Source organism: Desmodus rotundus, chromosome 11 (assembly GCF_022682495.2).
Source record: "Desmodus rotundus isolate HL8 chromosome 11, HLdesRot8A.1, whole genome shotgun sequence".
In the NCBI taxonomy this organism is placed as follows: Eukaryota; Metazoa; Chordata; class Mammalia; order Chiroptera; family Phyllostomidae; genus Desmodus; species Desmodus rotundus.
The window spans coordinates 45,257,956-45,280,230 of record NC_071397.1 but is presented as its reverse complement, the minus strand read 5'-3'; the positions used below and the strand labels follow the sequence as shown (position 1 = coordinate 45,280,230).

The 22,275-nt window shown below is 43.1% G+C and overlaps 2 protein-coding genes and 1 long non-coding RNA gene across 9 annotated transcripts in view; 1 reads left to right on the top strand and 2 right to left on the bottom strand.

Moving 5' to 3' along the window:
- The window catches only part of GABRR1 (gamma-aminobutyric acid type A receptor subunit rho1), a 34,016-nt gene extending 13,334 nt beyond the window's left edge, over window positions 1-20,682 (top strand). For 3 of the 7 annotated variants that reach the window (XM_045188567.2, XM_045188564.2, XM_071219701.1), the window contains exons 2-9: window positions 4,692-4,798; window positions 6,300-6,367; window positions 7,207-7,511; window positions 12,948-13,030; window positions 15,160-15,300; window positions 17,271-17,423; window positions 18,854-19,050; window positions 19,943-20,682. In XM_045188567.2, coding sequence (XP_045044502.1) covers window positions 4,780-4,798; window positions 6,300-6,367; window positions 7,207-7,511; window positions 12,948-13,030; window positions 15,160-15,300; window positions 17,271-17,423; window positions 18,854-19,050; window positions 19,943-20,236 — 1,260 coding nt within the window. In that variant the 5' untranslated portion in view covers window positions 4,692-4,779 and the 3' untranslated portion in view covers window positions 20,237-20,682. Of the gene's footprint in view, window positions 1-4,688; window positions 4,799-6,299; window positions 6,368-7,206; window positions 7,512-12,947; window positions 13,031-15,159; window positions 15,301-17,270; window positions 17,424-18,853; window positions 19,051-19,942 lie in introns of all 7 variants that reach the window. The other 4 variants (XM_045188566.2, XM_045188563.2, XM_024552126.3 and 1 more) reach the window with 3 other exon arrangements.
- Window positions 13,290-17,533, bottom strand: LOC128779517 (uncharacterized). The gene is made up of 3 exons (XR_008425525.1): window positions 17,045-17,533; window positions 14,546-14,642; window positions 13,290-14,069 (listed from the first exon to the last, which is right to left on the bottom strand). It is a non-coding gene; the product is annotated as an uncharacterized lncRNA (long non-coding RNA).
- Window positions 18,309-22,275, bottom strand: part of PM20D2 (peptidase M20 domain containing 2) — a 47,197-nt gene continuing 43,230 nt past the window's right edge. Inside the window, exon 8 of the mRNA XM_045188572.3 lies at window positions 18,309-18,400. The gene's annotated coding sequence lies outside the window, so the exon portion shown is untranslated. The remainder of the gene's footprint in view (window positions 18,401-22,275) is intronic.

Sequence of the window (22,275 nt, the reverse complement as noted above, 5' to 3'; positions counted from 1 at the left end):
TCCTGTATCATTGTAACTTAGGACATGTCTGTACTTCCTTTGTAATTTTCCAGGAACACATTTAATAAATGAACTCATTTAATAAGTGAGTGGGTACCAGTTTTGTTCAAGGTCCACACTAGCTTCTATATGAGGGGAAATATAAGCCGGGACCTTCCCCGTCTAACTCAAATTCCAAGGCAATGGGAGGTAAATCTTCCAAGACCAACCTTGCTTCCAACCCTTGGGTCTAGATCCTTTGGGTTTGACTCCTGGCTCCATCACTTTTACATGTTTTCCAAACCCTCTGTGTCTTAGTTTTCTCATGGTAAGGTTTGCCTCATAGGGTTGTTTTGAGGACTAACCCAAGTTACTACATGTAATGTGCGTTAACATGCTAAGTGGCCAATAGTAAGTACTTAAGCAGTGTTAGTTATTGCTATTATCATATGTGTGTCATACTTAAAGGTTAATAATCACATCCCTAGCTGGTAAAAAGATGCTAATTACATGAAAATATTTCATGGTACATTGTAACTCGAATTTAAAAGTAAGTTACAATGTTTTCTCTCTCTCTTTCATAAGGATATATACAGAATGGCACGGGTTATTTCTGAGTGGTTTTTGTCCTCTCCTTTATGCTTAAATCTATTTTATAAATTTTTGAAACCATGGGCATGTAAGCAGAAAAAAGTTATTTTAAAATAGTAAACAAGAATATTAAAAAAGACTTTAAGGATTCTACTTACGAGGACTTTCTAGGCAGGGATGTAAGCTTCAGGAAGGCAAAGGCAGTAGCATCTCAGAATCCGGCACATCTCCCTGTAGTTGGCGCCCAGCTCTGATTTAGGCTGGCCCAAAACCAAGAGAAGAACTGGGCCAAGCTTGATTTCCATTCCAACCCCCATCTTTCAGCCCCTCCTGACTTCATTTTCAGGCACCCAACTAAGGGACTGATTCCTTCTTTTATTCAGCTAATATGTGTTGAGGGTCATTAGGGGTCCAGCACTGTGCAAGGTGCTAAAGGTAAAGAGGACTCTGTTCTCATTGACTTTTGGCCTCATCTTGCCTCTGCTCACCATCCATTTCGATGGCCCATAGCCCCAGGAGCAGCTCTCCCTCCAGTCTCAGCTCTTCTCCACTCCTGGGACTCCTCTCACAGAGCCCACATTCATCTCAGCTCCACTTTGCTGCAAATGACTTAAGCCTTATGCATCAGTTCTGATGTGTCCCTGTGCATCAGTCAAATCCAGGCAGAAAGAGCCTTGCACTCAAAAGGCCTAACTAATAACTGAATAAAGGGACTACTTGCAGAGCTGTGGGCAGGGTTCAGGGAATCAACCAGGCATGCTGATGCCCTCAAAGACTAGGAACAGCAGGAAGCTATGACCACTCCTAGGCTTGAAGGAGAAATAGTGGTATTGGGAGCTTATTGAAGATACTGTGATTATTTGTAATCACAGAGCAACACAGACATGGCATCGGAGCAGGGAGAAGAGGAGCAATAACACTGTGCTCCCTCTTGTCCTGCCAGCGCCCATTTGGCTGAATCTATAAGGCAGAGGACAAGCGTGCCCAAGTGATACAGCTACCTGGCAATGTGCTACTCTCTGCACTAACAGTTTCACGGTAGATTCAGGTTAGGAATGGCATCAATTTCAAACCTGGGGGAATGAACGGGGAGGATATTTTAGGTCAGACCTCTTCACATCAGACCTTCTAAGTAATTAATCCTCTAATCCCTGCTCCTGTGGGTACTGGGGAAATGCCAATCAGAAGGTTAAATTAATGCATTCCAGCTTCATAGGTTTTTTGGTGGTTTTTTTTTGTATTTTATTCTGGTTAGATTTAAAGCAAACCTGGAGGGTGAGGGGTACTTTGTTGATTTGAGTACCTAGAGTGTCTCTAGAACACTTTTATTTTTAATTTTCATTGTAATCCTCAAAGATAAAGACCGAAAGCACACAAAGATGCCGACAGCAAGGCAGGCATGGCCATGGCTGCATGCACATCACGCTGAAGTTATGTTTTCCCTACACCTCAGCTGCAGTAATTTTCGGCAGGGTGCCCACCCCTGACCGAGGAGCAGGAAGCAGAGGATGGGGGACAAAAAGAGGGGGTATGACAATGGAGAAGATGAAAGGGAGCTTCTGACTCCAGCTGGGGGAGAGAGGATGCAGAAGGCAATGTGGACTGGCTTTCCTCCCCTTGAAGTCCCCAGCTTCTTCTTCCCTTCTTTCCCAGAGCCACTTCCTTCTCTGTGAGCACAGTAATTTCCTTACTTCAGAAGAAAACTTCCTTGTCAGCTCCGTAACAACAATGGCTTCTTCCATTTGTGTACCACATTAGAGTTTGAGAGCACTTCTAGACACACTATCCCATGTGCTCCTTGTACCCCTAGTCAGGTCCCAGAGCTTTATCTTCTGTCTGTTCAGGTAAGTGAGTATGAGTCTCAGGGGAAACAAATTTCCTGAAGGCACAGAGCAGGCAGCGCCTGAGTGAAGACAGAGCCCGCTTTTCTGTCTCCCAGTCACATTTTTCTCCTACAATGACAAAGGGTTTCTTCATAAAAGAAGATGGCAAAGGACTTAAAGGTAGACTGAGCTGGTTAGAAAGAAGGAAGCTGTGTGCATTGGGGATAAAATGCATCAGGTCAGTGGTTCTCAAAGTGCTGTCTCCTGACTTGCAGCATCAGTGTCATCTGGGAATGCATTAGAGAGGCAAGTTCTTGGTCCTCAGTCCAGACCTACCAAAGTAGAAACCTCCAGGGAATGGGGAGGTTTGGGAATCTAAGTTTGAGCAAGCCTCCAGCAGATGCTGACACAGACCAGAGTTTGGGCACTGATGCATCCAGGGAAAGGAAGGGTATGCAAGGGAGTACCCTGGAGGGAACACATGCTGATGTTGGCATAAGGAGGAGCTGGAAAGGTGGCTAATTGTTCTTGTGGCTTCTACAGATGGTGCTAATGGGTAAATGAAGACCATCAAAGCTATTACAACATTGTTTATAATAGCAAAAAAGACTGGAAGCAACTCCAATTTCCACCAATAGAGGACTGATCACATGAATTACAGTGCATTCATGTAAAGGAACACTATGCAGTGTAAAAAGAATAAGAGGCTTGGGATATTTAGACAAGGAAAAGCTTAAGGTATAACTAAATAAAGAAAAAAGAAAAAGTAGAAGAGTTTGTATGTTAACTTTGTGTATAAAAATAAGAAACCATTTGCAACAACATGGATGATAAATACTGTATGATCTCACTTATATGTAGAATCTAAAAAAATAAAAAACAAACCCAGACACAGAGAACAGATTGGTGGTTTCCAGAGGTAGGGGATGGGGTAGGGAGGGAGTGGGTGATGAGAGTCAGAAGGTACAGGCTCCCTGCTATAAGATAGTTAGATAGTGGGGAATGTAATGTACAGCGTGGTGACTGTAGCTAACAGTACTGTGTTGTATATATTTGGAAGTTGGTAAGAGAGCAAGTCTTAAAAGTTATTATTATAAGGAAAAAAATTATAACTACGTGAGGTGATGGTGTTAACTGAACTTACTGTGGTAATAATTTTGTAATATATATGTTACAAATGTATGTATTGATATATGACATATACAAATATATATCAAATTGTTATACACCTAAAGCTAATACAATGTTATGTGTCAATTATTTCTCAATAAAAATGAAAAAATAGAACTAAAAGTACACATTTATATTTACTCGTATCTACAAGAAACTCTGGACAGATAAACAAGAAACCAGTAAGAGAGGTGTCTGTGGAGGCAGAGGTGGGAAGCTAACTTCTTACTGCATTTCCTTTTTTAAAAAATCATCAAACCTTGCAAATATATTACCTGTTTGGAAAGAAGTGAAAATATATTAAAATGGTCCTACATGCAATTCAGAAGCAGAAGCACAAGAAGCTGCCTCTCAGAGAGCCAGGATGGTTGACATTTGACCCAAAGGCAAGTCCATCTTCCCTCCACAGGATGGGCCAGCCAAGGTCAAGGGTGCCAGGCTTAGCCCACACCCACTTCCTGTCCCCTCCAGCTCAAAACCTCCCCAAATGACCCAGGAGCTTTGCGCTTGTTTGGACTTGTTAAGGAGGCTGAGACCAAGAGTTCTCATTCTTGGTTACACATTAAAATAATCTAGAAAATTAAAAAAAAAAACACCAATGTCCTGCCCTGGCTGATGTGGCTCAGTGGATTGAGTGCTGGCCTGCAAACCAAAATGTTGCTGGTTTGACTCCTAGTCAGGGCACATGCCTGGACTGTGGGCCAGGTCCCCAGCTGGGGGCATGTGAGAGACAACCTATCAATGTATCTATCACACATTGATGTTTCTCTCCTTCTCTTTCTCTCTCCCTTCTCTAAAAATAAATAAATAAAATCTTTCAAACCCCTCCCCCCCCACCAAAACACCAATGCCCAGGCCCCACTCCCAGGCTGCCCAAGGCAGAGCCTCTGGGGTGGGGCCTGGACGTTGATGTTCTAGAGCTCCTCGGTCATGGCTCTAAATCACTGTCATGGACCTTCTGAGCCAGTTCATTTATCCAGAAAGCTGGAGAAAGGAAGAGAGGATATCCGGTAGCTTAAAAGAGGAGTTAACGTATCCCATCCAATCTGTCAAGATCAAGTCTGAAGATAAATAATTTTTTATCTGGCTTAATTAGAATTTGTGATCAGACTGTTTCCCCCTTAGCAGCCCGATTCTGAAACGAAGCCCTGACATCACCAAATCACCACTGACAAAGTCAGAGCAGCTTCTGCGGATAGACGACCATGATTTCAGCATGAGGCCTGGCTTCGGAGGTATGAGACATGCACTCTTCGGGATTGTCTTCTTTCTTTGGGTTCACCAGACTTTTTGTCTGTGGGCAAAAATCAAGCCAAAGGACCACCCAGCTTTGCCCTCCCTTAATCAGAACTGCTTGGGTTGTGCTTGGTGGACAAGGCACTGAGCCCATAGCATCTCTGGGCATCTGCCTGGCCCTCCCTGGGCTCTGCTGACAACTCTCAGGAGGTGTCTGTTGGTTGGTGGCCACACTGAGCTGTCTTCAGGCCACTGCTCTGGCAAGGGTGGCTCGGGATTGGTGAAGCCAGCATCTAGCTGTGGGAAGGGCAAGCAGGGGGAGGACAGGACAGCTGCAGCCCAGCACCGTCTCCTGAAAATGCTCTGAGTAGCAAGCAACCTTAGACTAAATGTGGTCTCATCTGGGAGCTAGCAGGCAGAACCCTGGGTACATATCTGAGAGCGGAGTGTGGACTGCTGGGGACTGCTTCTCAAATAGCTTGAGAAAATAATCATTTAGTGCAGACGGATGCCAAAGCCCTTTGAAGCTCATCCTGCCCTGCCAGATTTCAGCCCTCTTCGTGTCAAGTAGGGTTTTCATCCTCATGGGCTTTATTTCCTGGCAAAAATATTTACTTTAGAAATCATCCTCATGCCTTTTATTTTTTCCAGTTACTTTTACCCAAAGAATAAACAGGTATAGAGGTGAGTCTCTATCAGTCCGTAATCTGCTGCTCTTGGGTTCAAACCTACCTTTCCACTTGGAAGGTCCAGGTGTGCTCCATGCCTGCCCCACACACCTGAAGGCAGGGGAAAGGGGTAGGAATCCAATCCCTTTACTATGTCTATTTTTTCCTTTATGAATATTAAGTTTTCATGGCCTAGAAATGCCAAAAAAGTTAAAAATCTAATGGTTTCAAGACCACCCTGGTGTCTAAGTTTCCCCCGCTCTCCTCCCTGGAAGCTCCTCCATCACATGCCAAAGATGCAGACCTGTGGCCTTGGCAAATCATCTGAATATAGCTTTGGTTCTGGGTGCCTACTTATCCAGCAATGCCTTTCTCATGGCCAGACAGAGGCATTGGCTTCTTTGACAAGAGTGTGCAAAATCAGGAGGAAAATATAAAAAATAAAAGGGATGATCTCACGCTAAGGAGTAACTCCTTAAGTCAGTTCTGGTTCTGACCAGTTTTGACCTTGGTCTTTATAGACCTTGGTACCTTTAGATGAGCATGTATAACCACCAGGAAGGCTATATATTAACCTCATTGTTTCAGAATCACCTGAGATGATTAAGACTATGGGTATATATTTTTTACCTTTGCTGGAATATTCCAGGGAGCCAGCACATGATTCAATCCTTCTATCTGTGGTTTGACTTTGGCATGGCATGTGGGAACACCTGACCTTCAAATCTGATATGACACTGAGGTTCCAGGGGAAATGCTTCTTATGGCTATATTTTTCAGAGTAAAAGATTAAGTTAAAAGAATAAATGCTCCTGCCCTGCCCTGCCCACAGGCCCGGCCATTCCTGTTGGAGTCGATGTGCAGGTGGAAAGCTTGGACAGCATCTCAGAGGTTGATATGGTAAGTGCTTCTCTTTCTGGTCAAGGAGATCCACACAGGACCTGTGCTGGGCCAGAGCTCTGCACACCCAGATTTACTGAGTCTCACAACTGCCCAGGCAGTGGGCATTTCCACACTCATGTTACAGATGGCCCAGGGAGGTTGAGACACTTGCCAGAAGCCACCCAATTGGTATGGAACAGAGGCAGATGACTAAGTCAGCCTTCCTCTTCCAGGGGACAGGCTCCTGGTGTCAAAAGCTCTTAAACAGCAGGGTCCAAGGTGGCAGCTGCCAAGTAGCCAGGCATGTCCTCCTACTGCAGAGTTTATCTGGCTGTGGAAATGCAGACGCAGCAGAAATGTCCCTTTTTTTCTCCTTTTTAATGGGTTTAGATTTAAACAAAAATAGAACAGTCCAGAACTCCTTGGCTTGCAGGATTTTTGAGGGCCTTATCTTAGTTTGAGTTCCCCAAGATGCAGACTTGAGATAGCACTTTAGCACAAGGAGTTTATTTGGGAGGTGATTCCAGGAAACAAGAGAAGAGAGTGGGAAGGTGAGACACGGAAGGGAAGGAAGCAAAAACAGCATTGCCATCAAATTGGTTACTATTGGAGTGTGAAATGCTGTCCCATTGGGGTACTCTGGGAGTCAGCACAGAATATACTTCAGGGTTACCCCAACAGAGGGTCCAGGGAGCTGGGGCACTTACCCATTCTCCTCATCCCCCAGCCCCACTCTCTGCTTGAGGGCTGCTTCCAGATGCATAAACTCTCTGGTTTGCCCTGTGTGGGGGCCTGGGAGCCCTTAGGCATAGGGTCAGTTCGGTTTCCTTCAGAGCTGGCAGCTGTTTCATTCCCAGCCAGGTGATTGGTGGCTCCACAGGGGTAGAGAATGTCTTGCTGACACCCATTTGTTCAGTGTGTGGGCCCTCCAACCCCAGGACTTCACCATGACCCTCTACTTGAGGCACTATTGGAAGGACGAGAGGCTGTCCTTCCCAAGCACCAACAACCTCAGCATGACATTTGACGGCCGCCTGGTGAAGAAGATCTGGGTCCCCGACATGTTTTTTGTGCATTCCAAGCGCTCCTTCATCCATGACACCACCACAGACAACGTCATGCTGCGTGTCCAGCCTGATGGGAAAGTGCTCTACAGCCTCAGGTGAGGTCCTTCTTAGCCATCACTCTGGGCCTTTTACCTGCAAGTTTTTTGTGTTTTTACACCTGAGGCACAGGAATAAAGGCAAATCATTTGTCATAACCATGAAAATCACTGGTTCCACAACAGCTATTTTGCTTTTTGGCCTTGGATAGCTAGCTTCTAACTTTTCAGGAGCTGCCAACTTGTCAACAACAAGGAAAACTAACTTGTACACATGAGTAATGAATTACTCAGTCTTGAAAAGATACTTGGGAAAAAAAAAAGAAAGAAATTTCCCAAGCTGATAGTTATGATTTATGTTCTATCCTGTTTGTTATATTTCAATTGAAAAACTTTACTATAATAAAAGCTTTATTTCTCTAGTAGGAGTCAGAGAAATAGATAATGCATTCTTTTCAAAGACTTCTTTCCTTTAACTCTCTGATTCTTATTGGTTACATTTTAGAATATTTTTTACATGTAATGGTGATAGATATAACACACTTTTAGGTTTAATCTGCTTTCTTTAGATAATGCCTTTCTTAAGTCTAGAAAATCAACAAAACAACAAATCAAGCCCTGGTTTGTAGCTTTTGCCCATTTCTGTAGTGTAGATACTTTCCATCATGGCTGATTTCAAGCCACTACCCTGATATCACTGAATGCAGAGTTAGGAAGAAATGGGGGCTAACATACCTTTGGATAGTATTTCCACCATATAAATATAGTAGATGTAGGTAACTTCAGAAGTATAGATACTAAAGTGTAGTAAAATAATTAGGAAGTAATAAGTTTTGAATATTTATTTATCTTTTAGTGTAACTTATTTAATTTTAATAATGTTTAACCCCAAAACTTGCAAACCTCCTGAAAATCTAGGCATCTGTCTCATGAGCCGGTAGATGTCTAACTCAAGTGCATTGGATGTGACTGCAAGAGGCAGGACAGAGGAAACAAGAGTGTGGAAAACCTGTGTGGTCAGAATCAAAGTTGTCAGTGAGCCTCCTTGTGCCTAAAAACGGATGATTTTGTTTTCTATTGCAAATAAAATCATGGGTTTGTTGGCTTTAAAAGTGGGGAGGAAGGCCTAAATTACTGAGGACTACTGCTTTGATATTTATTTTGGGAAAAACACAGAGTGCCTGGGTATTGTCAACTCTATCAGCAATGGGTTAACTCCTAGAATACATACTAATATACCATCCTCCCACCTCATCCACTCATTGATTAATTAACAGAACAAATTTTTATTAAAAGCATTCTGGGTGCCAGGGTGGCACCCAGAGCTATGTAAATCGAAGTTCTGCCAGGTCCTGTCTTAAGCTCTGGGGACATAAAATGAAGTGATATGTTATTGCCCTTAGTGTGATTTCAGGGTAGTGGAGGAGATAGACATGGAACCAAATGATTAGAATGCAAGTAGAGTTATGGACCCATAAGGCTGGTGGAGGGGCAGGGAGAGACAGGTAACAAAAAAAGACAGGTAACAGGATGGTGACTGAAATTTCCTAGGTGCCAAGATACAATGATAGGTGTGAATTCACAAATGAGATGCTCTATCATGCTGGTAGATTTTATTAAGGAAATGTTCAAAAACCAATTCCATGGCTCTTGAACTCCCAGTCAACTTTGAGATACAAAAAAAGTCAAGGATGTGGAAGGAAGAAAAGATTTGTGAGATTTTCCTTGGGAGAGAGCTGTGGGGATGCCATGAGTGGGCCAGTACTGGGACCACACAGACAGCTTGGTACATGTATGCCCATAGCTGGGACCCAGTTAGTCAGAGGATAAGAGAAGAGCTGTCTAACCAGCCTGGAGGAGAGCCAGGAGAAGTTTCTGCTGTGGTGGGATCAGCCTGCATTCCCAGTGTTGTTGGGAATAGTTACATGTATGTGGAATGGAGTGTGGGTGGATGAACCAAGAGCGGGGTGGGGAGTGGCTGCTGGAGAATGTAGGTGCCCAGCAGTGGGAGGAAAAGCCCAGGAAAGAAAGTGTCAGATTCAAACACATAAGAGATTGTGCCTAGAGATTGAGAAGCCACCTAGCCAAAGAACAGTCCTACTGCTACCTCTTTCTCTCTCTTCACTTCCACTCATGCAAGGGGTGATCAGAGATGGGCAGAAACTGACCTCTCAAATGCCAACTTTGTACTTCAGTTGGGAGGAAGAGCAGAAGTCTTGGTTTGAATGAAGATTGAAGTGTTGGTTAACAACTTGGACCAAAATTATTTTCATTTCTTAATTAAGATGTGTTTCATTACTTATGAAGGTTTTGGCACTCTTTTACATGAGAGTAAGCAGAAAAATCACAGGACCGCCAAGTTCCCACTGAAGACAAGGGAAGATCCTCTAAATAATCAATTTAAAGGGACTTGAAGCAAAAACAGACATGGGTTAGATTACATCACAGATCGTGCTGCTTCAGTGTGTGTGTTAACAGTGGAAAAGCTTCAAGTCAGGGTGCACAAATAGAGTCTGATAACCTCCCACCACCAACACAACCCGTTAATGAGAATTTCTTTTTTTATATATATTTATTGATTATGCTATTACAGTTGTCCCATTCCCCCCCCTCACTCCACTCCATCCTGTCCACCCCCTCCCTCCCAAATTCCCCCCCTATAGTTCATGTCCATGGGTCATACTTTTAAGTTCTTTGGCTTCTACATTTCCTACACTATTCTTACCCTCCCCCTGTCTATTTTCCACCTATCATTTATGCTACTTATTCTCTGTACCTTTCCCCCCCCTCCCCCTCCCACTCCTCTATTGACAACCCTCCATGTGATCTCCATCTCTATGGTTCTGTTCCTGTTCTAGTTGTTTGCCTAGTTTGCTCTTGTTTTTGTTTTAGGTGTGGTCGTTAATAACTGAGTTTGCTGTCATTTTTATTGTTCATATTTTTTATCTTCTTTTTCTTAGGTAACTCCCTTTAACATTTCATATAATAAGGGCTTGGTGATGATGAGCTTCTTTAACTTGACCTTATCTGAGAAGCACTTTATCTTCCCTTCCATTCTAAATGATAGCTTTGCTGGATACAGTAATCTTGGATGTAGGTCCTTGTGTTTAATCTTGGGTAACGTAATTATGATGTGCCTTGGTGTGTTCCTCCTTGGGTCCAGCTTCTTTGGGACTCTCTGAGCTTCCTGGACTTCCTGGAAGTCTATTTCCTTTGCCAGATGAGGGAAGTTCTCCTTCATTATTTGTTCAAATAAGTTTTCAATTTTTTGTTCTTCCTCTTCTCCTTCTGGCACTCCTATAATTCGGATGTTGGAACGTTTCAAGATGTCCTGGAGGTTCCTAAGCCTCTCCTCATTTTTCCGAATTCTTGTTTCTTCATTCTTTTCTGGTTGGATGTTTCTTTCTTCCTTCTGGTCCACACCGTTGATTTGAGTCCCAATTTCCTTCGCATCACTATTGGTTCCCTGTACATTTTCCTTTGTTTCTCTTAGCATAGGCTTCATTTTTTCATCTGGTTTTCAAACAGATTCAACCAATTCTGTGAGCATCTTGATAACCAGTGTTTTGAACCGTGCATCCGAATGGCTGGCTATTTCTTCCTCGCTTAGTTGTATTTTTTCTGGAGCTTTGAAGTGTTCTGTCATTTGGGCCGGGTTTTGTTTTTTGTTTTTTTTTGGTCTTGGCGCATTTGTTACTTAAAGGGGCGGAGCCTTAGGTGTTCACCGGGGTGGGGTAACGCTGGTCGCTGCGCTGTGACACTGTACGCGGGGGAGGGGCCGAGAGGGAGCAATGGCGCCCGCTCCACTCTCCACCGGGTTTCAGTCTTTCACTCCGCTACCCACAATCAAACTGGGCCCCTCTGGTGCTGGTTCCCGAGTGGGTGGGCTTGTGCACACTCTAGGCCCCTGTGGGTCTCTCCCAATGACCTCTCCTGTGAGGCTGGGAGTCTCTCCTGCTGCTGCCCCAACCCTCACAGGAGTTTTCAATCAGAGGTTTGAGGCTTTATTTCCCCTCGCTGGAGCCCTGGGTTGCACGGTCTGCTTCGCTCCCCGCCGTTTGTTTGGTTATCTGTGCTCGAATGTGGGGCCGCAGGGTCTGCTAGGGGTCAGACTGCCTGCCCCTTTCGTCCCACACTCTGCCAGTCTCGGTCCCACCATGGCCACACAAGTCCTCTCCACCCGGGTGCCCATCTCCGCCCCTCCTACCGGTCTGGATGAATGTTTATTTTTTATTTCCTTGGTGTCGGACTTCCTTGTTCGATTTTCTGTCAGTTCTGGTTGTGCGAGGTGGCTCAGTGTGTCTACCTACGCCGCCATCTTGGTTCTCCTCCGTTAATGAGAATTTCTAGGGGAAATGGGACTATCCATCTGCTAATAAAACAAAATCCCTCCCAAGACACAAACATTCCACACTAAATGGCATGGGAAAAACAAGACTAATAATTGGCTAATTCAGTTTCAAGAAAGCTCTTTTCCTTGAAATTTCCATTTGAATTAAAAGTGATTCTTTTTCTTTTTGGTCATCAATTATGTATATAACTCCCACAATTTCTACATACCCATTTTCTGCGGTTTTAGAAAAAAATAGTATGTTCAACACCAGCCATGTTAGTCACGTCTGGCTGCAAGATTCCCCACTGGGTGGGAGAATTTTCTTCTGTGACTGAAGATCTGTATTTGTTTATTCTTTGATTCAGAAGATTATTTCCCCATGTAAGTTCTGGAACAAAACCATTAGATGCTTACATGTTGGTACAATAAGATCTTTCAGTGTTTTTCCATTATTATGGTCCCCGTGGAGTTATACACTAAAAACATCTATGTCTACTAGTGGATATTATTACTATCAATAAAAAATATCAACATTGTAAAAAAAAAAGTGCTGCATTTGGCAACTGGAATTAATTAGTATTATTTCTGAAACAGTGTATACAGATAATGATTATCAATATAATCAATAAAAGACCAGAAGAACTTGAACTTATCTTAAATAGGAGAACAATACAGGCATACCTTGGAGATACTGCATGTTTGGTTCTAGACCACCACAGTAAAGTGAGTCATACTGTTTTTGCTGGTAGAAGGTTGCCTTCAATGTGCAAAAACTCCCATCTGTGAAGCACAATAAAATGAGGTATGCCTGTAAAGGTATGGTCTTACAGTTTCTTTTAAGAAAAATATCATATGAGTTTTTATTTCACATTGTTATATTGATTGAGACCATCGCTTCTTTAAAATGCTTGAACATGATAGGAGTTAGCAGAGGTATTCTGTTTGCCTCACACTGACCCTGGGGTTAAACTTAAAAGCTGAAGAGAATTCCAAGGAGGGTATCACTCACAAATGACTCATCTGAATCCTGACACATTGCTTATGGGTTATGAGAAGGAGGCAGTTATACTGGAAGGCAACAGAGGCCTTTTCTGTTTGTTTTAGCATTCCGCACTTGTATTTTGCATCCTCTGAAAACCTGGTCCTTGTCTTCTTGTTTCTAGGGTTACAGTGACTGCAATGTGCAATATGGATTTTAGCCGATTTCCCCTCGACACACAAACGTGCTCGCTTGAAATTGAAAGCTGTGAGTAGACTTGGGCCAGACATTAGCACCCAGCTCCTAAGTAATTCTGAGCACCTCTGACTTTCAGCAGCTGGAACAGTGTGTGTTCCTCATTCATCACTATGCTTTTAAAGTGACTTTTTAGCTTGAAACCAACTCTAGGGCAATTTTTAAAAATCAGAAAACATTCAATGCCCATAATCAACCCTTTTAATGCCTATGGCAATGGTTTTAAATTTTTTTTTTCTGTGGAAACTAGAGATTTGGGGGAGTCTTCCAGTGTCACTGCTTTGGGAGGGATGGAGAGGGCTCAGCAAATTTGGGTTTTCTGCCAAGTCCCCAGTTCAACACTCATATACACGTTCCAGCCCACAGTTCTTTTCTGATCTGTTTTATTGCTGTTAGGAATAAGATTTTGTTGAAGAAAGGATTTCCTAGAAAAGTAAAACACCAGGCCCCAGGAAGATCAGGGCAGAGGCAGTGAGCAGCGAGGTCTAGTCGCTCACATCTCTAGTTCTCTCCGTACCTGTTCCATTCACCAATCCCTGCCCAGCTGCTTCCTGTGATGGACATGGTCTGGATTCTGTAACCCCAGCACATACACGGCTCCTGAACCAGCACATGACCACTGGCACTTGCCAGCTGCCAACGTCCTAATGAGAAACCTTGTTGCCCCAGCACACCTTTGTAAGCCTGCTGGGCTTGTGGCAGTGGATCAGGTGTCCCCTGGTTCCAATCATCTAGCAAGAAAGCAAGGGCCAAATGGACAGTTCTGCAGGGCACTGAATGGGGAGATAAAACCCCAAACCAAGGGAGTGTCTACCTACTGCACAGTGGCTGTACACCTGTTCTGTCATTTAAGCCTTGCAAGATCCCTGGGAGAAGGTTAGTGTTCTCTCCATTGTACAAGGGAGGGATGTAACTTCCTTGAGGGTGCAGTGTGAAGGACTAAAAGCTTGTTGACTCCAGAAGCTTATTTTCCCCAGCACACGCAAGCATCTCCATCCGGAATGTAGCTTCCTCCAGGTTGTATCAGTCAGGTTCCAATAGAGGAGCAGAACTACAAGACATACATAGTTGAGATTTACTGCAAGGAATTGGTTTACAGGAGCCTGGGGACTGCTGCGGCAGGCCTGACATCCTGCAGGTAAGGAATGGGAAGGCTAGGCGTTCTGCACAGGATCTGACCCTTCTATCCATAGGTGGAATTTCTTTCTCTTTGGGGAACCTAGGTCTGTTCTTAAGGCCTCTCAATTGATTGGAACAGGCCCACCCAGATTATCTTGGATCATCTCCTTTACCTGAAGTGAACTGCTTAAGTAACTGGGTACTAGAGCCTCGCCCAAGTGGACACACAAAACAGACCATCACACAGGTTGAGGGCTAGGAATAGAATAAAAGAGAAGAATAAAATACAGCCTCAGGGGGTACTGGAAAGAACTTGAGCAGACTGGACTGGCATCCCTGTTTGGTTTTATTTCTGTTCTGCCCGGGCTGCAAGTAGGTTTGCTCAGTGGGAGCAAGCAGTGTGCTTACCTAAAGTGGGCAGGAGGTGGAGAATGGTAGTGCCTCAGGGAGTGACCTTCATGGGGAGATCTCTTTGATGTTACCCCAGGTAGGAGCGACTGGAGGCCTACAGAAAAGGGACATGTTCTGCTCCTGTCTCTTTCTGGGTCCTCTCTTCCTAGAATGCAACCCTTATTACCTGAGAGTGATAAAGTGATGTGCCATCGATGATGCATCAATACACTTTGAAAGGAAAGGGCTGTTTCACTCTGGTTTAGAAGGCTGAAAACAATATGCAATTTTGCCATTATTTAACCATTTTTGATCTAAAACCCATCAATTTCATTTGGTTTCACTGAGTAAATGGCAGGGAGAATTACAGGATGAGCCCTTTTGCAGGAATTATGAACATTTAAACGTGACAGCTTTGCTCTGATGACTTCTGAAAGACTGGGGAGAATTAAATTGTCTTTTTGGATTTTGTTTTGTTTTATTTAGACTTTAGTTTGTTTATTCAGACAATGGTATTACAATCAAACAGTTTGTGTGGGGGACCGAGGAGGGGGGTGCAACTTCCACAGAACCACATAGACAGGTTTGTCTTCCCACTGCCACATGCCTCATGCTATCTCCCATCTTTTCAGATGCCTATACAGAAGACGACCTGATGCTGTACTGGAAAAAAGGCAATGACTCCTTAAAGACAGATGAGCGGATCTCACTCTCCCAGTTCCTCATTCAGGAATTCCACACCACCACTAAACTGGCCTTCTATAGCAGCACAGGTGGGCATGGGGTGGGCCGAGGGTTAAGCCTGCCTGGGATGGGTCAGCCTCTGTTTTAAGAGAAGTGTGAACTGGTTGTCAAGTGAGCAGAGCCTGGGCCACTTGAGTTAGACACCAAAGATGAGAATCCTAAATCAGATCTAGAGGGTGGTAAGCATTGGGTGGAGATGATTTTTGATGCCATCAAAGCATCGGAAGTGATAATCTGGAAATATCAGTAAGGACTGAAACCTAAGCCATGTGAGGAGGTTGATGTGAGACAATCACTTTGCCAGTTTAGCATTGGGCATCTCCCCACTGATGTGATTACCAGACCCCCTCTTCTGAGGCAATAAACTGTCCAATTTTTGTCCTGTCATTTTCCATCCACATTCTCTCTGCTTCAGCCAGACCCTCTGGGCCAGTCTTAAGCAATCCTCTCTTGCTATACTGCTTGCACAGGTCCTCCTTATGGCCTCCTTGTGAGGTGCAGTGCAAGACCTACAGGTCATTTTTCTGTGGGCAATGTTTTTTGAACCACGGTTCCGGATAGGCTTGCAACCTGCTGTTGCCTGAGGGTATGCTCTATGGTCTTCCCTCTGGTATCTGAGGTTCACTCTCACCAACCCTTGGCTCCTTCTTGGCTAATCACCTTTCCAGATGATTTTGCTCAAATCTTTATGCAGTTTCTATTGCAAAAATACTGCGTGATTGACTACGCAGGGAAGTGCAAGTCTTCTGATCTAAACATAGGGCACCATTTTACTTGCAGCACATTATGGAATCTAGCACATCTTATCTTCTGTATATATCACCCATGAATCTTGGTTCTTCAGGGGACCCCATTCCTTTAGTCTTTAGCATTCTGACATTCCCTCTTGTCTTAGTTTATTTGGGCTGCTATAACAAATACCATAGACTGGGTAGCTTCTAAACAACAGAAATTATTTCCCATAATTCTGGAACCTGGGGAGTCCAAGATCAAAGTGCTAGCAGATTCAGGGTCTGATAAGAGCCCACTTCCCTTCCTAGTTCACAGGCAGCCACCTTCTCGTTGTGTCCTCACGTGGTGGAAGGGCTGAGGGAGCTGACTGTGGTCTCTTTTATAAGGGTACTAGTCCCATTCATGAAGGCTCCACCTTCATGACCTAATCACATCTCAAAGGCCCCACCTCCCCATACCATCACATTGGGCGTTATGTTTCAACATATGGATTTTTTGGGGTGGAGGGACACAAAACATTCAATGTATAGCACCACACAATCACTTTCAGGAACTGTTATAATTATAAACATTGCATTATAATTGCCCAGGATGCCAAGTTATCAAATTAATGTTGCCAAGCCCCCATTTGATTTTCAGCCCTTGTTATCTCAAGCTTATCCTGCCATTTCCTTTTCCTTTCATTGTTCTCCCATTCCTTCCCATTCCTTCGGGCCTGTGTTTCCCTGTAAAGAACACAAAGGCCAAATTGAAGCACAGCTGGACTGTGATTGCTCACTCTGTTCCTAAATGCAATCTTGTGTTTAACTTTGTATTTTAACTTAAAATACATTTTCTTCCAAAAGAAATCCAAAAGGGGTTGTTTAAATCTGTGCCTTTCAAACTGTAATGTGTGTGTGAATCATGTGGGAGTGTTGCTAAAAAGAGATTCTGATTTCGTAGATCCAGGGGGGCCTACAGCTCTAAGCTCCTAGGTGTTGGTGATGCCATTTGGTCCTGTCCCATTGTGTAACAGGAGTCTTAAATTGCCTTCTTGGTTACCTTTATGTATAAAACAGGCATCAGTGGTTTCTTGAGATGGATTCATCCAGGGGGGTGTGGGTATCAGGCACTCTGTTCCATGGTTTTTCTCACCTCTACTTTGTAAAGGTATGTTAAGGTTCCAGTGAAGTGTCTGAGGTATTTATGATTCACTGACTAAAATTTGTTTTATGAAGGAGCTAACTAGCCACAGTGTGTGCTGTCTTCTCTTCCTTGTGGCCCCCAGGCTGGTACAACCGTCTGTACATTAACTTCACGTTGCGTCGCCACATCTTCTTCTTCTTGCTCCAAACTTATTTCCCTGCCACCCTGATGGTCATGCTGTCCTGGGTGTCCTTCTGGATTGACCGCAGAGCTGTGCCTGCCAGAGTCCCTTTAGGTAAGGAATATTTCAAGTGCACATTGCAGGCATCTGAAAATACAAGTAATCTCTTCCAGATAAAACCCTTTATTTCAAATTGTCCCTAAACTCCTGTTGGCATTATAACTTGAAACACTTCCAGTTCTTTACTCACAGGTAAAGTGCCATTATTAAAAATCTAGGTAGAAAAACTGTTTCCAGGCACCCCCAGGTGCCCATGCAAACATCCCATCTTTAGTCTGTTTGAGCCTCATCTGGGGTGGGTGATCCTGCTCTGTGGGTGCTTTCTCTGCCCACCTGCATAAGGAAATAACTGTACATAACAGGGTTTCTCAAAAGTGACCCAAGGAATCTTTGTGACAGAATGTCCAATGGACATTTTTTTAAACAGAAGAATCCTGCATATCATCTACAGGTACAGATTCAGAATCCTGAGAGAGGACCAGGAACCTGCATGTTTAACAAGCTCTCCCATTAATTCTTATGTGTATTCAAGTCTGAGAACCTATTCAAAGAGCATTCCATCGATAGCTGTTTGCCAGCAACTCTTTCTCCCATTTTAAATATTGCACCCACCCAATCACATGCTACCATTGCTGAGACGGTTCGGGGAGAGGGTGACCCACCAGGTTTTAGTGAAACCAGATTGCAGCTGGCCCTTAAGATGACCCCAATCCTCTGTGATTTGTTGTTTGCCAAGCAAATGTTCTGAGCTTAATTTGAAATTCTGGGTAAATTTCCACAAACAAATGACCTGTCCATTAATAGTTCTGTAGCTTAAATGGTTACTATGACAAAAAAAAAAAAAATATATATATATATACACACACACACACACATTCTAATTTTAAACACTTATCTTTTATCAGTGATGTTACCATCATCATCCTTGATAAAATGGACATTACTGAATAGGCAGCAGGTCCAGCAGGTGGGGGGCGAGTGGCCACCAGAGGCGCCCTGACAGTTGATGATACAGGACTGGGACTGCAAGACTAGAAGACAGCAACAAGGACACAAATAATAAAATAAACCTTGTGTACTTTTTCCCTTTTTTAGAGAAGTAGTTATAAGAAACATATATTATATATATATATATACATATACATATATATATACCTGCTCATATATGTAATCTTTAACAATTGAATGGAAATAAATGTTTTGCTGCCAAAATGTCTGGGGCTCTCAGCAAAAGGAGAAGGTGATACATGTGTGATGCTGAACACACAGGTATACAAAGGGGGAAAGACTGATCTTGACAGGTGGAGGAACAGGAGAGGCTTCATAAAAGCTAAATCTTGAAAGAGGAGTAGGTGTTTGCTAAACAGAGGGGCAGGGATGGAGACACTGTAGGCCGAAGGAGCAGGAGAGACAAAGAGGAGAGACATGAAATCTGGTGTGCTTGGTGAAAGACAATAGGTGCTTATTTCTCACTGTCTTTGTAGGTATCACCACGGTGCTGACCATGTCCACCATCATCACAGGTGTGAATGCCTCCATGCCCCGTGTCTCCTACATCAAGGCGGTGGACATCTACCTCTGGGTCAGCTTTGTGTTCGTGTTCCTCTCAGTGCTGGAGTACGCAGCTGTCAACTACCTGACCACAGTGCAGGAGCGGAAGGAACAGAAGCTGCAGGAGAAGGTGACTTTACTATGACCTAAAGTGTCCACTCGGGGATGCAGCCTGATCTGGCTCTGGACCTTGAGCAGGTCAAGTGTATTCTGTAAAATGGGGTAGTGACACACCCTCCTCCCCCTACTTTATGGGCTTGGTGTGAAGGGCAAACAAAACAATATGTTGAGGCAGTGTGAAATTTACTCTGGGCTACATCTCTCGTTCATTCAAATATTTACTTAGCACCTACTGTATACCAGGAGCTGCTAGGCCAAGTTAACTAAGACATTGGTCCCTTTAGTCTTGTGTTGTTCACAGTGATAAAAGTAAATAACAGTTCCACATGGTAGAACAAATTATTTATGAACATAGAAGTGTAATAATAAAAGCAGCTTCCAGGCAAACACATACTCCATTTTAGTAAATTTTTATTCATATGTGATCTCAAAAATCTCCCATCATTTTCCAGATTATTTTCCCTTCCACCTGATTTGCCTTTCTTCTCCTGTCTGTAGAAATCTCTAACCATATGGTAGCAAACTATTGCCACAATGCCATGCCTTTCAAATTCCCCCTCCCCTACCCCTTTGTCTCCCAATATCTTATCTGTAAACATTTTTATCAGGGCTCCTATCAGTGATCTTGTGTAGAACAGGGTGATACTCTGATCAAGAACATTCTTCTTGGTCTCTGGTTTGACGTGAAGTTTCCTAAGAGTTGATTTGCAGACATTAAACAAAAAACAAGAACTGCTCTATTAGAATGTTTACAGTGCCACCACCATTATTTTCCCATCCCCACCCCATCTGAGAATAAAAGAAACTAGTAAAAGGCCATCCCCTCCACCATGTAGTGACTGAAGGGCTTCTGAGAGATGAAGGTGAGCCTGCATCCCAACATGTGTTTGCTGTGTTCACAGTTTCCCTGCACCTGTGGATTGCCTCAGCCACGAGCTGTCATGCTGGAAGGCAGCTACGGCAACGTAGAAGTGAATGACCTGGGTAACTACATGCCAGAGAATGGCGAGAAGCCAGACAGGATGATGGTACAGCTCACGCTGGCCTCTGAGAGGAGCTCCCCACAGGGGAAGGGTCGGAGGAGCAGCTACGTGAGCCTCAGGATCGACACCCATGCCATCGATAAGTACTCCAGGATCATTTTCCCAGCAGCGTACATTTTATTCAATTTAATATACTGGTCGATTTTCTCATAGATGCCTGTAAGTCTGTACATTTCACATTCTTGTGTGTGCACTACAGAAATACCCGTGTGATAAAAAGTAAGGTTATGAAAAAAAGTTCCCAGTACCCACCCTGGTCCAGCTTTCCAGAACTACCTTGACAAGACACTTCCTGGTTTAACTGCACTTACCAGTATCTATTGTGCACACAGCACGACACTAGGCGCTGCAGGAATACAACGCCCATCACTACTGATGGTAGTTATTCCTGAATCTCCCGGAAAAATACTGCCAGCGTTGTGGGCACACTGTAGTTCAACCTCTTTTAGGCCCTTGATGCTTATTCACATGAATAATTTCCTTTATGTGAGCATTATATTCTTTGGACTAGGTGGAATTGGGATATACCTTAATTCATTTGTATGAAACATACAGGCACTTAAAAATCCCCACTTTTACCAAAATTCATGCCTATTACCTATTTTGATGTATTGCCTCATGTTTATTTTAATACAAGGCAATAATAATATTCCTATTTATATTTACATCTTGTGGTTCATGAGGTTTCACCTCTTCACAGGAAAAGCTCTTTAGATTGGTGCAATTGCTTCTGATTTTGGTAGGAATTTCCCTGGCAGGGATACTTTGAAGAAAAGGACGTATGTATGCATTTTGTCAGTTTGTCATAGAGAGAACTAGCCTAGAAAACTTGTGTTTAAGTGTTCCCTGTTTTATAATTACTGCCTCATGTATCTCTGCCTTGGAGTGAGTCCTAGTTCAAAGTAAAGTTTCTTCCTCAGTAATGAGATATCTTTACTGAGGAACTTGGGAACAGACTGTTCTTTTTTACTGCATAAACATTTCAAGAAAATGCATAATTTGGGACCACCTGTTAACTTATCAGGATGAGAAATACGCCCATGGTTTCTGAAGAGAAAAAGAACAACAAAAAGCAAAAGAAATCGGAAGACATCACTGGACATCTGCATTTATACTCAGTGGATACCAGCATTTTCTATAAACCAGAAAACAATGGCCACCAATGTCAGGGCATGGGAGAAAGGGCATGGGGTACTGTATCATTTTAAACAAATAGTTACTTATACTATACACCTATAGGATCAACCTTCACTAAACTTATCCAAACAGCATTTGTTTGAAACTCACTTTAATAAAGTGAATGCTAATAGATAACAGTGTGATTTCATTCCAAGTTAATTTGACTAATCATTTATACTAATAATATCATGGCATTTTTTCATATTTAGGGAGGGCTATATACTTAATTCCCATATGAAAAAAAAGTATTTGCACAAATCCTAATTGCAAGGTAATTTCCCATTTTCCCCAATAAAAGCTCATCGAAAGATAGTTTTTTCACATGCAAATAAATAAAAGGATATAGAAGAAATAGTTAACATTTAACATTAAAAATTATTTTTAAAACATTATTTTTAATGCTTATTTTATTCAACAATCTTTTTTAAAAATATATTTATTGATTATACTATTACAGTTGTCCCATTTCCCCCCCTTCATTCCACTCCATCCTGCCCACACCCTCCCTCCCACATTCCCCCCCCTATAGTTCATGTCCATGAGTCATACTTACAAGTTCTTTGGCTTGTACATTTCCCATACTATTCTTACCCCCCCCCCGTCTATTTTCTACCTATCATTTATGCTACTTATTCTCTGTACCTTCCCCCCTCTCTCTCCCTCCCATTCCCCTGTTGATAACCCTCCATGTGATCTCTATTTCTGTGGTTCTGTTCCTGTTCTAGTTGTTTGCTTAGTTTGCTTTTGTTTTTGTTTTAGGTGTGGTTGTTAATAACTGTGAGTTTGCTGTCATCTTTACTGTTCATGTTTTTTATCTTCTTTTTCTTAGATAAGTCCCTTGAACATTTCATATAATAAGGGCTTGGTGATGATGAACTCCTTTAACTTGACCTTATCTGGGAAGCACTTCATCTGCCCTTCCATTCTCAATGATAGCTTTCCTGGATAGAGCAATCTTGGATGCAGGTCCTTGCCTTTCATGACTTGTAATACTTCTTGCCAGCCCCTTCTTG